The 15,780-nt window shown below is 41.1% G+C and overlaps 1 protein-coding gene across 1 annotated transcript in view; it reads right to left on the minus strand.

Moving 5' to 3' along the window:
* Positions 1-640: 640 nt before the first annotated feature.
* The window catches only part of PM20D1 (peptidase M20 domain containing 1), a 47,405-nt gene continuing 32,265 nt past the window's right edge, over positions 641-15,780 (minus strand). Inside the window, exons 10-13 of the mRNA XM_075850712.1 lie at positions 15,578-15,649; positions 4,174-4,339; positions 3,205-3,304; positions 641-1,436 (exon numbers count right to left, since the gene is read on the minus strand). Of these exons, the coding sequence (XP_075706827.1) occupies positions 1,307-1,436; positions 3,205-3,304; positions 4,174-4,339; positions 15,578-15,649 (468 nt within the window). The 3' untranslated portion in view covers positions 641-1,306. The remainder of the gene's footprint in view (positions 1,437-3,204; positions 3,305-4,173; positions 4,340-15,577; positions 15,650-15,780) is intronic.

Raw genomic sequence — 15,780 nt, forward strand, 5'->3', positions numbered from 1 at the left:
GTAAACAGAAAAGCACCATGTGCTTTTCTGTTACAAACATCCAAATGGCGTGTCATAATGATGTCGGCTGCGCGAAAACCACGCAGCCGCGCATCATATGATGCTGCCTCACGGAGCAGGTAAGTGGCTTTTGCGCAGGCAAAACGCTGCGTGTTTTGAGTGCGCAAAAACGCCACGTTCGTCTGAATCAGGCCTAAGGCAGCATTTTGTATAGTTGATCTAATCGATCAATTTTTCACACTAGAGAATACACAAATTAGACATGATAGAAAAAAGGGAAGGATACAAGATGAAATCATATTTCAGAGGTAATGTATGAATACTAGGGGAATCTGACACCAATGCAGGGATATAGTGTTATCATATATGGGAAGCACAGGTGCAGGGGCATACTATACAATAGGGTTTTGAGAATGGTGTTTAAAAGGAAATCTGTCAGCAGTTTTGAGGCCTCAAAACTGCTTACAGATTTCCTTTTAGTTTAGGTTGGTCCTGGCTTCGGTTTGATTTATATTGTCTGGTAAATGTGGATGTATTAAAGGAGGTTGCACTCAAAAGTCTATTACATTAATACTGTAAAAAGATTTTCCCTATTAAAAAAAGAGAAAACAAAAAAAGAATATACCAAAATTTGACTTAATTATTTTAATTAAATATTATTTATTGGGCATTTAGGTTACAAAAATAAAACCGTTATTTTATTAACCTTTAGCTTATCTATAAAAAACAAACATTCACAAAAATACTTTTTTGTGCTTTTTCAAAACAAATGCACTTTACTAGAGACCGGTGGCCAGTAATTCTTTGTATTTTTGATCAAAATTCTGAAAATAAAAAAAATAAAAAATATATATATACCACCTATGTTCTTCAAGCGTGTAGCATTTACAGGGATAGCCCACACCTCAGCATTTTCCACGTGGCTGTACTGTACCATCCAGTGCGGAGCTGTATTATCGTTGTATTGACTGTTTGACTTAGCAGTCCATTACAACAAAGTGGTAGTTATTTCAGTACTTATTATTCAGGCATTTGCATTTATCACATTTTAAAAATTAGTAATTAGATGTCACAATTGACCAAACATGTTTTCAATTAGCAGCAATATGTCACCTCAATAAATAGTTTCTGGTCAACAAATTAAATATTCAAGTTTGAAATGAATTTACCCAAATAACCAAACAATGAAACCGTCAAGCAATAAATCAGTGGCTTAAAAATAAAGTCATAGGACCTGTTGGTGCATTAGTGTAGTGCAGATAGGATTCCTGCCAGACTAATCATAGCACATTTAACCTTTTCATCATTATAGCTCATGGGTGGCTCGGTGAGCTACAGGAACTTTATCAGAGTCAGCATTCTGGATCAATTGAAAGTAGAACTGTGTAAGTTGTTCTAAGCCCGCCAAAGAAATGCGCTCGTTCAACCCATGGATCCTGAAGGAAAAAAAAGCAACCCTTGGTTATACTAAGGGTATCCATACAGCAGATTTTTTGCATACATTTCTGTGGCTGAAAATAAATTCCATACATCTGAATGGGGTTATTTCTACAGCATGTTATAATCCAAAGGTTGGCCGGCACTCCGATATCGGAGTGGTGCCGTGGAAAGGAACGTGAGTGCTGGGATTTTGTACAATTATTTATGCAGCATGGGCATGGATTTCTGCAAGCCCCATTCAGATTAATTGGACGATCGCAAAATCTTTTGCAACAGATCTGCCACATGTGAATATACCCTAATGCAGTCTAAATTTTTTACATATAACACTTAAAGGTGTTGTTCATATTTCACTTTTATGACCTGTGAATATAAAGGGTTCTCCCGCCATTAAATGCCATTCATTGTATAGCAAGAAAATTAACAATATTTGACATTCACATGCTGTTAAAAAAGCGATCCAGTGAAGAGTTGACATTTACTTTCACAGTATGGCGCCACCTAGTGTTCAAAGTGTATAGAAATGTGCACAACAAACTATTGAGCATAGTGCTGGTGGACACACATGTTCAGTCACTCTCCCCACAGCCAGGTCCCCGAATAGTGATCCTCTTTTTGTTGCAGAGAAGAAAATAGAATTTCCTTTCTGCCCTGCTTGTCAGGGAAGGAGCAGTGGCTCTGAAGTAGCATGGCAATATAGCTGAGAAGACTCTTCAGCTTGTTAGGACTGTATAGCTCTGCATCCTGGCAGCAGATATGAACCCTGCACATGCCCACTCAGTCTTTACTATTGTATTTCACACAGTATATACCTTCACTACTCTGGATTTCACATTACCTATATACAGAGGAAGAAGAGACTATATTGTCGGCTACCAGAGGGGGGAAGGAGAATGATTCTGCTCAGAAGCCCAGATTAGCAGCAGCCCAAAGGGGGACTCAGAGAAGCCGATTAGAAAGGTATTTATATAGGATATAGAAAAACTGCAAATTAATTTAAAAACAGCTATTAACAATATTTCTGTACTTTGAAAATGAAATGAAAATCAATTATAGGATAATTTTTCCTTCGCACCCATTTATCTCTAAAAATATAGGATGCACAAATGCAGCTTTTACTTGGAGCCTTCAATTCATAGCATAATTTGGAAATGGAGTTCCAGAAGTCCGATGTCCTACCAATCACTGTAATTTGACCTGTCTAATCGACTGATCATAAAAAAGAATTATGTCCAGTCCCTATTGATATACAGTGATCAGCCATAACATTAAAATCACCCACCTAATATTGTAAAGTGTCGCCCTCGTGCCGCCAAAACTGTTCTGACCTGTCAAGGCATGGACTCCACAAAACTTCTGAAGGTGTTTTGTGGTATCTGGCACCAAAAATGTAGCAGCAGATCCTTACAGTTCTTTAAACGTGTTTACCCATAATTAATATTTATCACCTATCCACATAAATAGAGAATTGGTGGGGGTCTGACCGTAGGGACCCCCACCGATTACGGGAATAGGCTTACCTTGTCGTTCCTGGGGGGTGCTTGGCCACCACTTCATTAATTTCTATGGGGCTACCGAAGATATCACTCGGCAGCCCTATAGAAATTAATGGAGCTGTGATCGAGTACGTGCACTACCGCTCTATTCCTATGGTTCTTCCGGGAACGGCAAGCCCGTTCTGGTGATCGGTGGCGGTCCCAGAAGTCGGACCCCCACCGATTTTATATTTATTACCTATTCTGTGGATTATCGGTCATCCCGTACCTGCTCAGATCTACAGATTTCAATGTGAAAGGACTAAAACGATAGATGCTGTCAGTCAGATTGACAAAATGACGGCTGTCAGTATTTCCAATGCAGACACCTAAAGAAATATACAAGGTAGACATTAGTTAGCTCTGAGCTATATAAAATGCAAACACATGGTGTTCTTCTAGTCAAAATGCACAAGTGTTACCATTGCTATGAGTAGGGGTATGTTCACACGCAGTGGTTTCAGATGTAATTCGGGCCGTTTACGCCTCCAATTACGCCTAAAAACACTGCACCATTATGCCTCCAAACATCTGCCCATTGCTTGCAATGGGATTTACGGTGTTCTGTTCCCAGCAGGCGTAATTTTACGCGTTGGTTTCAAAATACGGCGAGTAAAAAGACACCGCGTCAAAAGAAGAAGTGCAGGTCATTTCTTGAGACGTTTTTGGAGCAGTTTTTCATTGACTCCATTAAAAAACAGCTCCAATAACGGCCGTAAAATGCACCGCAAAAAACGCGAGTTGCTACAAAAATGTCTGAAAATCAGGAGCTGTTTTCACTTGAAAACAGCTCCGTATTTTCCGACGTTTTTGAGTTTGCGTGTGAACATACCCTAAATGTTTTCTCAGCATGAACAGTGATTGGAGGCGTTCGAGAAACCAATCAGATTCGCGCTTTCATTTTTGACGCTTTTGAAAAATGAAGCAGCCTGATTGGTTACTATGGTCAACTCAATCTCATTTTTTGTGCACTAGTTTAGAAAAATGTTCTCAAATGGTTTACACACAAGACAAATGAATAGTGATTTTTCTTGGTTGATAGGAAGTAGCCAGAGAGCTGGTACTCTCCAGAGCACTAAAAGCGGTTACAAATAGCATCACACCACTTTTCATTTTTTATCACATATCATTTTAGTTGCAGTCTGTAGCACTGGTGATGAAGAGTTAAGAAGATAATATATTGCTAGCACAATAATACCTGGGGCAACTGGTGCTCCGGAAAAGACAGAATGAATGGTGCGCTGCAAAGTTTGGTACCCGAAGTTTGACTCATCATAGGGACTAATAGGTAGAGGATCAAATGAGTTAAGAACTGAAATTTCCACTCTTTCATCATTTATGGTGTTCCGCACTATATCCAACGCCTGCAAATACACAAATGGCTGTTTATTCCCACTTTCATGTTCTGTCCTAACTATACATATATAAATTATGCATAGCTACCTTATGAGTTCTCTGTATTTATAAGCCGGTGTTGTCCCAACTTCCCTTTGCCCTTCCCAGGGTTCCCATACACATTAGAGGAAAGTCAGCCAAATCCGCCGAGTATCTAATGTGTATGGGTATTCCCCTATGGCAGATGTCAGTGTAAAGAAGCATCAGTCATGTTGGAATTCAACATGCCTGATCCTTTATTCCTGTGGGTGATGAGCCACGGCCTGAGGTGTCTGGTAGTGGCTTGTTCCCCTCTACCATTGAAAACACAGGCACACACATCCAAGCCGAGTGTACATGTGTATAGGGGAGTTGGGAGGAATAGCTTTTGTAAGTGTATGGCCAGCTTAAGGCTGAGTCACTGCAGCTTTTTGTATGTGTGTATAGAAGGGCAAGAGGGGAAAAAAAAAAAAAAAAAAAAAAAAAGAAGTGGGGGGCAGCACTGGGCTCATAAATACAGCAAACTCCTAATCGCGCTCTACCTGCTGTACTGCTTTTACTTATAGTTTATAAAGTCTGCTGCACATTTTTCTCTAACCTTTGACCCACAAGCGAAGAGGACCTGCACCATGTGACATAATAAATTAAACCATTTAAGATTAGATTTTACTCCAACCAAGTCGCTTAATATAGTGTCATAAAGCATGCTATCTGTTTTGATGGCATCTGTGATGTTACCCAGTATCTTGTCTTTTATTGGCATGCTACCATTATAGAATTATAGGTAATCTAGGCAGTCTAGGAAATCCTCAGTAAACTTAATACATCAGCTGATAGTTTGCTACAATGTATCAGTATAGGTAAAATGTATCAGTCTACAGTCTAAGCTATTTAGCGAAGGATTGCTTAGACTCAGTGTAACAGACCCTGAGCTGTAAGAAGCATGGGGACAGGATGGGGTTTCAGTTTCTGGATGTGAACAAGAATGTTCCCATTCACTAACAGGGGTCTTGAAAATGGTGAAGAATTTAAATAATCTTGATTTTTTTTTGCAGAGCTTTACAATTGGAGTTTTATGTACATACAACTGGAAAACCCCTCTTGAATAAAAATAGGTACTACAGTATCACACGAAATCATGGGAATATCACTTGACAAGATCTGGCTGTGAAGAGTTTATTCATTAATTATAGGATACTGTAAACTCATTGACATGAAATCATAGTAACATAGAAGCCATCACAAGGAGAAACAGCACAAGACACAAGGTTAGTTTATGACTACACTAATGACATGAAATAAAGGGTATCAAAATGACAGGGTGACATCAGGGCGGTAATTAAAACGGGACCTGTTAATGCTGCTCTAACCACGGGCAGCAGGATATAATCGACAAGTGCCTTGACTACACTAAACAATATTTTACACTTAAGCTCTGTGTTATTTTAGAGAAAACATAGTTTGAAGACTGGCTTGTGTGTAATGTGAAGTGCCGGGCTAGAGGAGAAGTGTCCGATAAGCAGCTCCCCTCAGTCTTCTCCCGCGTGGCTCAGCTTGATTGACAGATCTCTCCCTATTTGTATTTGTAATAAACATTTGTCTCACAGGACAGGTCATTGGCTAGGTGACTCCTACGTATGGTTAAAGACCTCCAATGTAAAGGATCTGCCAGACACAGCTTCTGTGTCGACGCCCGTGGTTAGTCAGTCTGCACCTGCTCCTAAGTCTGATCGAGTGACCCCTCCTTCTACCAATCAGGCTGGGAGGCTGAGGAGTGGGAGAGCCTATCACAGCCTGGCCAGACGGCGCTAGCTCCCGCCCTCTGTCTATTTATACCTTCACTTCCTGCTCCTCCTTTGCCTGTGATTCTGTTGGTTTCCCAGATCTGCTGCTGCTGCTTGTACTTTTGTCCTCTGCTCCATATAGACCCTGGCTTTACTGACTACTCTCCTGCTCTGCGTTTGGTACCTCGTACACTCCTGGTTTGACTCGGCTCGTTCACTACTCTCCTGCTCTGCGTTTGGTACCTCGTACACTCCTGGTTTGACTCGGCTCGCTCACTACTCTTGTTGCTCACGGCGTTGCCGTGGGCAACTGCCCCGTTCCCCTGGCTTCTGTGTACCCTTGTCTGTTTGTCTGTCGTGCACATAGTGAGCGTAGGGACCGTCGCCCAGTTGTACGCCGTCGCCTAGGACGGGCCTTTGCAAGTAGGCAGGGACTGAGTGGCGGGTAGATTAGGGCTCACCTGTCTGTCTCCCTACCCCGGAATTACATCCAAAATGGGAAAAAAATTGTAACAGAATAGAAACTCCAATAGATCATATATAAAAGAAAAAACTAGAAACAGGAGTCAGACACGATTTATAATATGAAAACAGAAAAATATCAACAGAGGACCCGAACAAGATTTAACTGTATAACGGCCACCCTGAAAGAACAATTAATACCACAGCAGCACATAGTCTTTAATGCACTAGTGCAAATTAAAATGGCATGATAATAATATGGGAGAGCAGTGCCCTGTCCAAATATGTATAGGGAGTCAAAGCAATACTGCATACCAATACTTACGCAAGTGGTTACCACGTAAGGGAAGATGTAGACAGTTAGCAATTGGCGTAAATACATTCACAGAAAAGAGGGTACCGTCATTAAAGAGTGATCGCGAGTGGTTAGACAGTCCTAAAAGGTCAAGTTAGCACCCGGCCAAATGTGGATATAATTAGAGTCCCAAACAGGGATATCATAAATAATATTATACTCATTTAAAGTCCATAACAAGGTTATGGTGGTTAAAGAGGCTCTGTCACCAGATTCTCAAATCCCTATCTCCTATTGCATGTGATCGGCGTTGCAATGTAGATAACAGTAAAGTTTTTTGTGTTTTTTTAAAACGTTATTTTTGGCCAAGTTATGAGCTATTTTACATATATGCAAATGAGCTTTGAAATGGACAACTGGGCATCTTTTTTTTTCGTATGTCCAACTGGGACATACTGGGTAGCCTGGAAAAAGGAAGCACCCCAATGCGCGTTTCGTGTACCCTGTAGTGCTAAAACCTGTATTCGTCAGGTCAGCGGGCCTGCGTGTCTCTGACATGCAGGATCGAGCTATTACCGATCACATCTAATTTCATAACTTACATGTGATGGATAACAGGTGGATCCTGCGTGACCCGCTGACCTGACGGATACAGGTTTCAGTGCAAGATACAGCTGCTCTACAGGATACAAAGCTGTATCTCAAAAAGTAAAATTGTAATAAAAAGTAAGGGTATGTTCACACTGTTTATTTTCAGGTCATAAACACCTTGAAGAATGGCTGAAAATACGGGGGTTGAACGCCTCCAAACATGTACCCATTGATTGGGAAAAATGAAATTTCGTTCCCACGAGGCGTTTAAAAAAGCGCCCTGTAAAAAAGAAGTGCATGTCACTTCGAGCCGTTTTTCATTCTCAATAGAAAAACAGCTCGAAAAACCTCCGTAAAAAACGGCTGTAAATCAGAGGCTGTTTTCCTTTGAAAACCGCTCCGTATTTTACAGCCGTTTTTTATTTAGCGTCTGAACATACCCTGATTAGAAAGTTGCACCAAACACGAATACACATTTTTATAAAAAAAGAAAAAAAAAAAGTTTTCAAAAGTGTACATAGCCTATAAGTGTAATCAGGGCGCCTCTCTCTATATCATGCTCCCTGTGGTTAATGCCCCACGCACACGACTGTATATTTCATCCGTAATTACGGACCCATTTATTTCTATTGGCCATGGACACCTTTCAGTATTTTTACTGATGGGTGTCCGTGCTAAAAAAAAAATGATAGAACCTGTCCTATTCTTGTCCGTAAATACGGCACGGACTCTCCCATAGAGGTCTATGGGCGATTCCGTAAAAACGGACGGCTATGGATGTGCATCCGTAAACCGTCCGTATTTACGGAAGTGTTGCTATGCAACATGTTGTTGACATCATTTGAAGCCTCCCTTTTTTTACGGATCCACATATACGGATTAAATACGGATGCAATATGGACCGTATTTACGAACACCCTTCCATATATATACAGATCAAATACGGATGACTACAGATCCGTATTTACTGACAGTATTTATGGATAGTTGCAAATACAGTCGAGTGCATGGGGCCTTAGGCACCATGCACACGATTGTGCCCGTAATTACGGGCACAGCCGGCCACTGACAGCCATGCGGATTTACGGACTGTGCTCGAATTATAAATTATGAGAGCACGGTCCGTAAAATAAAAAAATAGGACATCTCCTATTTTTTTCAGAAAGTTTCTGCAGCCCGGACACCTTCCTGTAAGTATACGGGAAGGTGTCAGTCGGCCATAGAAATGAATGGGTCCGTAATTACGGACGATTTTACGGTCGTGTGCATGGGGCCTTAGGCAGCATGTACGTGCGGACAGGTTCCCTTTAACCCCTTAAGGACGCAGCCTAGTTTGGGCCTTAAAGGAACAGTGTCATGGCAAATAATTTTTTTTATATGTTAAAGATGTTAGTGCTTTAATAAAAACGTTTTTATTCATTTGTGTGTTTGTGTTTTACTTTTTCTTATTTTTACACTTTTTCTTCCCTATGGGGGCTGCCATTTTTTGTTCCATTTCTGTGTGTGTCGATTAACGACACACACAGACATGGAGTACGGCAGCCACAGTCCCATAGGGACTGTGAACGGCTCCCGTCCCATTCACGTCCGTGTACGGCGTCTGTGTGGGAACTGCGCATGCGCCGCTCCCACACAGTCCTATTCGAAATTGGCGCCGTCCGGCGCCATTTTCCTGTGGACCGGAAGTCGCGGCCGGACTGTAATATTACTACTTCCGGTCGCGGCTTGTGCACATGGAACAGCGGCAGCAAAGGGAGCGGACGGGCCGGAGGGAGCCGCGGCGGCAGGAGCAGGTAAGACATTTCAATGTATGTTAGTGTTTGTGTGTGTTTACTACTGTATGTAAACCTACTACACTGTGGGTTACCTCAAAAAATGGCGACACACAGTGTAGGAGGTTAAACCTTTCAAACCCCTCGTTTATCCCGGCACTAGCCAGGATAAAGGAGGGGGGGATGCTGAGAGCTCACTAGAGCGAGGGCTTTTAACCCAATGTTGCAATGCTGCAATTTTGGGAACTAGCTCCATCTAGTGACCAAAAATGGGTAGTATTATAAATTAGAATTAATTTATAATATTTCCTGACTATTTCCTGACTCGTGAAAAAAATAAAAAAAATTTGAACCATGTTTAATCACCCACACACTAAATGTTTAATTTTTAAAAAAAAAACATGTTTTTCTGCGAACACCATGCCTTTAAGGCTCAGAGCCCATTTTTCAAATCTGACATATTTCACTTTATGTGGTAATAACGTCGGAATGCTTAAACCTATCCAAGCGATTCCGAGATTGTTTTCTCGTGACACTTTGGGCTTCATGTTCGTGGTAAAATTTGGTCGATATATTCAGTCTTTATTTGAGAAAAATTGCAAAATTTAGAGAAAATTTAGAAAAAATAGCATTTTCTCAGAATTTAAATGCATCTGCTTGAAAAACAGACGGTTATACCACCCAAAATAGTCACTAGTTCACATTTCCCATATGTCTACTTTAGATTGGCATCGTTTTTTGAACATTATTTTATTTTTCTTGGACGTTACAAGGCTTAGAACATAAACAGCAATTTCTCATATTTTTAAGAAAATTTCAAAAGCCTTTTATTTAAGGTACCTGTTCAGTTCTGAAGAGGCTTTGAGGGGCCTATGTATTAGAAACCCCCATAAAGCACCCCATTTTAAAAACTAGACCCCTCAAAGTATTCAAAACCGCATTTAGAAAGTTTTTTAACCCTTCAGGCATTTCACAGGAATTAAAGCAAAGTGGAGGTGAAATTTGAAAAATTTCATTTTTCTTTCTGAATTTCAATTTTATTCTATTTTTTTTCTGTAACAAAGAAGGTTTTACCAGAGAAACACAACTAAATATGTATTGTCCAGATTCTTCAGTTTTTAGAAATGTCCCACATGTGGCTCTACTGCGCTCATGGACTAAAACCCAAGCCCCAGAAGCAAAGAAGCACCTAGTGCATTTTGGTGCTTCTTTTTTATTAGCATATATTTTAGGCAGCATGCCAGGTTTGGAGAGGTGTTGAGGTGCCAAAACAGTAGGAATCCCCCAAAACTGACCCCATTTTGGAAACTGCACCCCTCAAGGAATTAATTTATGGTTATTGTTACCATTTTGACCCCGTAGTTTTTTCACAGCGCGTATTTGAATTGGGCTGTGAAATTAAAAGAATGACAATTTTTCCAATAAGATGTAATTTTTGATCAGAATTTCTTATTTTCACAACGAATAAAATACCCCATTTCGTTGCCAAATTTGTCCTGAAAGCGGCAATACCCTATTTGTGGCCATAAACTGCCGTTTGGGCCCATGGGAGGTATTAGAAGGAAAGGAGCGCTATGTGTTCTTTGGAGCCCAGATTTTGCTGGATTGGTTTTCGGGTGCCATGTCGCATTTGCAGAGCCCCAAAAGGTATCAAAGCAATGGAAACCCACCAGAAGTGACCCCATTTTGGAAACTACACCCCTCAAAGAATTTATTTATGGGTGTTGTGACCATTTAGACCCCACAGTTTTTTCACAGAATTGATTTGAATTGGGCTGTGAATTAAACATTTTTTTATTTTTTCCAATAAGAGGTAGTTTTGGCTCAAAATTTCTTATTTTCACAAGGAATAAAATACCGCATTTTGTTGCCCAATTTGTCCTTAGTGCGGCAATACCCTATTTGTGGTGATAAACTGCCGTTTGGGCTCATGGGAGGGCTCAGAAGGAAAGGACCACCATGTGGCCTACTGGGAATTTTCTGGTGCTAAGTCGTGTGTGCAGAAGCCCCTGAGGTATAGGTACAGTTGAAACCCCCGAGAAGTGACCCAGTTTTAAAAACGACACCCCTTAAGGAATTCATCTAGAGGTGTAGTGAGAATTTTGACCCCACAGGTATTGTGTAAAAGATAATGCGCAGCAGATGGTGCAGAGTGAGATTTGCAATTTTCTATATATATGCCATGTCAGTGTCCGATATATTGTGCCCAGCATGTGCCACCGGAGACATACACCCCATAAACTGTAATGTGGGCTCTCCCGGGTACGGCAATACCCTACATGTGGCTGTTATTAGCTGCCTGGGCACACGGCAGGGCTCAGAAGGAAAGGACCACCATTTGGCCTACTGGAGCTTTTCTGGTGCCAAGTCTTGTACGCAGAAGCCCCTAAGGTACCAGTACAGTTGAAACCCCCAAGAAGTGACCCTGTTTTAAAATCTACACCCCTTAAGGCATTCATCTAGAGGTGTAGTGAGCATTTTGACCCCACAGGTATTGTGTAAAAGATAATGTGCAGCAGTTGGTGCAGAGTGAAATTTGCAATTTTCTATACATATATGCCAATTCAGTGTCCGATATATTGTGCCCAGCATGCGCCACCGGAGATATACACCTCATAAACTGTAATGTTGGCTCTCCCGGGTACGGCAATACCCTACATGTGGCTGTTATCAGCTGCCTGGGCACACAGCAGGGCTCAGAGGGGAAAGATGAGGAGGGCTAAGCTGTGCGAAGTGGATCAGAGCGAGTAAAACTGGGGTAAATTAAAAATAAAGGGATGGATGATAAATTTTAAAACACTCTTTCATACAGAGCTCTGGTTTTTCGGGACACGCGTCACATTGATATATTGTGTCCTTCCTTTTCCCCCTCTTATAGCAGACTCTGCACCTCTTTTGACTTTTTCCCTTCTTGCCAGTTTGGGGAACTTCTCCTAAAAAGTGTTGCCCTGGTACGATGCCTGTGGCCCCGCTTCCAGAAGTACTGTAAGGCTTCAGGACTTGATCTGACAAGTCCACCCCTCCCATGTACCTATTGTAGTCCAGGATGCAGTCTAGTTTGGGGGTCCCTGTACTGGTACCTCGTACAGGTACATGGGTACTGGTGTGGCATCTCCCTGGTCTTGTACTTGACACACAATATGTTGCTGCTTGATTGTGCCCTGCTCTCACCCCTTCTGAGTGTTTGCCCAAGCAGAGTCTTAGGGAGGCCTCTCAGGTTTCTTCCAGCAGTGCCGCAGGACTTCTGGAAGCGAGGCAGTTGAAGAGTGGGACGCTGGTATAAAAATTATCCAGGTAGAGGTGGTAACCCTGGTCCAGCAGTGGGTGCACCAAATCCCACACAATTTTTGTATTAACTCCCAGTAAGGGGGGGGGGGCATTCTGGGGGCTGAATACTGGTTTCCTTCCCTTTAAATATCCTAAATTTGTAGGTGTACCCTGATGCACTCTCGCACAGCTTATACATCTTCACGCCATACCTTGCCCTCTTACCCGGCAGGTACTCGCGGAATTGAAGCCTCCCTTTTAAATGTACCAGGGATTCATCTATAGAAATACACTTCTCGGGGGTGAATGCTGGGAAAACCGGGCACTGAAATGGTCTAATAGGGGTCTCCGTTTATACAAACGGTCAAAACTGGGGTCATCTCGGGGTGGGCACGGCTCATTATCAGTATAATGTAAGAAGCGAAGTATTGCCTCATTGTTATTTTATTTTTTAGTTTCCAGCTCAGTTCTGAAGTTGCTTTGAGGGGCCTATATATTAGACACCCTTATCAAACACCCCATTTCAGAAACTAGACCCCTCAAAGTATTCACAACAGCATTTAAAAAGTTTATTAACCCTTTAGGTGTTTCACAGGAATTTAGAGCAAAGTAGAGGTGATATTTAATTAATTTAATTTAATTTATTAGGCACCATGTCCGGTTTGAAGAGGCCTTGTGGTGCTAAAACAGTGGAAACCCCCCAAAAGTGACCCCTTTTTGGAAACTAGAGACCTTGAGGAATCCATTGTAGTTTTCTTGGGGTGCATGCGACTTTTTGATCAGTTTTTATTCTAATTTTAGGTGGCGTGGTGACTAAAAAAACAGCAATTCTACTATTGTTTTTTATTCAATTTTTTTTACAGCGTTCACCGTGCGCTATAAATGACATATTCACTTTATTCTGCGGGGAGATACGATTACGGCGATACCAGATGCTTATAGTTTTATTTTATGTCTTATGGCGTTTGCACAATAAAATACATTTTGTAAAATATAATTTATTTTTTGTGTTACCTTATTCTAAGAGCCATAACTGTTTTATTTTTCCATCAGGAAAGTCGTGCGAGGACTTATTTTTTGCGTAACGAACTGTAGTTTCGATCAGTACCATTTTTAGGGACATGCGACTTTTTGATCTCTTTTTATTCTATTTTTTGGGAGGTGAAGTGACCAAACAATTGTGATTGTGGTATGGTTTATTATTATTTTCTCTTACGGCGTTCACCGCGCGGGATAAATAACTGTTTTGTAGTTCAGGCCGTTACGGACGCGGCGATACCAATTATGTATAGTTTATTTATATATTTTTATTAATAATAAAGAACTGATAAGGGAAAAAGGGGGACTTTTACTTTTATTACTTTTAAATCTTTTATTTTCTTATTTTTACACAACTTTTTTTTACTTTTTCACACTTTTTTTACTTTGTCCCACTAGGGGACATGAGGGCAGGAGGCTCTGATCGCTATTCTAATACACTGCACTACATACGTAGTGCAGTGTATTAGAGCTGTCAGCTGTTCGCTGACAGCAAGCATAGTGGGTCCTGATTTTGTCGGGACCCACTAGGCTTCCGTCGATGGAGTAGCCAGAGTCCATTGTTAGGATTCTGGTTGCCATAGTAGCCATCACGGCCCGCTATCGTGTAGCAGGCCGGCGATGGCAGCTTAACCCCTAAGAAGCCGCGATCGCTATTGAACGTGGCTTCTAAGGGGTTAATCGGCGGGGACCACCGCGATCGGTCCCTGCACACTAAGCTGTGATAGCGTGCTGTCAGAAACAGCAGTTATCACAGCTCAAGCACGCGCCGGGATTAAATGGCGCGTGTTTACTCAGGTCAGTACTATTACTGACCTGAGCGCGAACGATGTACTTAGCGCGACGTAATAGTACTGATCTGAGCGCGAAGGGGTTAAAGTGTGGTTTCCCCAACAGCCATATGTACAGCTTACTTGTAAAAATAACTAAAATCTATTAATATTTATCATATAGTTACGGAGGGCAGAAATATCAGATTTTATATTTCGTCCCTTATTGTGAGGCTCTCATGTCCCCTTAGACTGCTCAAAAACATCACTGAACCAGCTGAACAAGTGATAATGGTGCCATCTTAATTCAATGACCTACATTCAACTTTCTTTATTCTGTCATACAACAGGCAGTCCCCCTTTGTGCTTGTTTTCATGCGAGTGTTAATGTACATTGTGAGCATTATTGCTAGATATGGGTGGGATCTGTTCTAGGTGGCATTAGGGTCGGTTATTGCCTAGGGTTTACTGCCAACAAACCAGGCTCAAACTTTCTGTACACCTCTTTTTAGAAAAGTCTGCATAAAAATAGTACCTTATAACCGCCCACACAACTTGAATGTTTTCCTTCTTGAAGGCTATGTGCACTATTTTATTGTTATGCAGTGTATTATGGAGTAATACAATGACTTATATTCATTAACCTGTTTAAGCCAGCCTTTGGCGGAAATTGCACAATTTTTTAAGACATTTGTGAACTTTTCTCCTCTGTTGCCAAATTTGAAAAGCGAGTGTGGTCTTCCAGGAGATGTCGTTTACGCCACAATTATCTAGTTTAAAAAAAAAATATGCTAAATTTTGGTGCAAATAATTCAGCTACTCCTAGCAGGCATAAAAATATTTCAGATAGTTAGGAACTTCCAAATGCGCACAATTTTTAAATAGCCGTGTGCCTTTGAATAAAAAGTGGGCAACTATCCTCTCAAATTTTATTGGTGCAAAATACACCATGAAGGATGACTACACAAGTTTGTTTGTAGACCATAACCATGGAGATACTAAGGGTTGCATAGGAACTGTAAACACAAAACGGTAGGATATTTTTAATCAAGTCTATTTGCAATTAACATATTCCAACTATTTGCTTTGTTTTTTATTTTAGATGAAACAATAAAATTAGGTAAAGGATGTATAATTTTGCCACCAATTTGTTTAAAAGTAAAAAAAAAGTGTAACATAATCCACAACATATCTTTGTGTAACGTGTGAATGAGCATCCAGACTACTGAGAGAAAATGCAATGTCTTACCTCGGCAACTGTTTGAGCTGGGTGAAGTCGGAAATTGATAGTTGCTCTTGCCATGGGAGGAATCACATTTGACTGAATAAAAACAAACACATTATATACGTATATATAAAATAAAAAAGTAACTGGAGCAGCACTGTGGCCAAAGAGCCTTGCGGCGGGTGCAGAGCTTCAGGAGTGACCTCTCCTCAAGATCAATACAAAGA

Source organism: Rhinoderma darwinii, chromosome 2, assembly GCF_050947455.1.
Source record: "Rhinoderma darwinii isolate aRhiDar2 chromosome 2, aRhiDar2.hap1, whole genome shotgun sequence".
In the NCBI taxonomy this organism is placed as follows: Eukaryota; Metazoa; Chordata; class Amphibia; order Anura; family Rhinodermatidae; genus Rhinoderma; species Rhinoderma darwinii.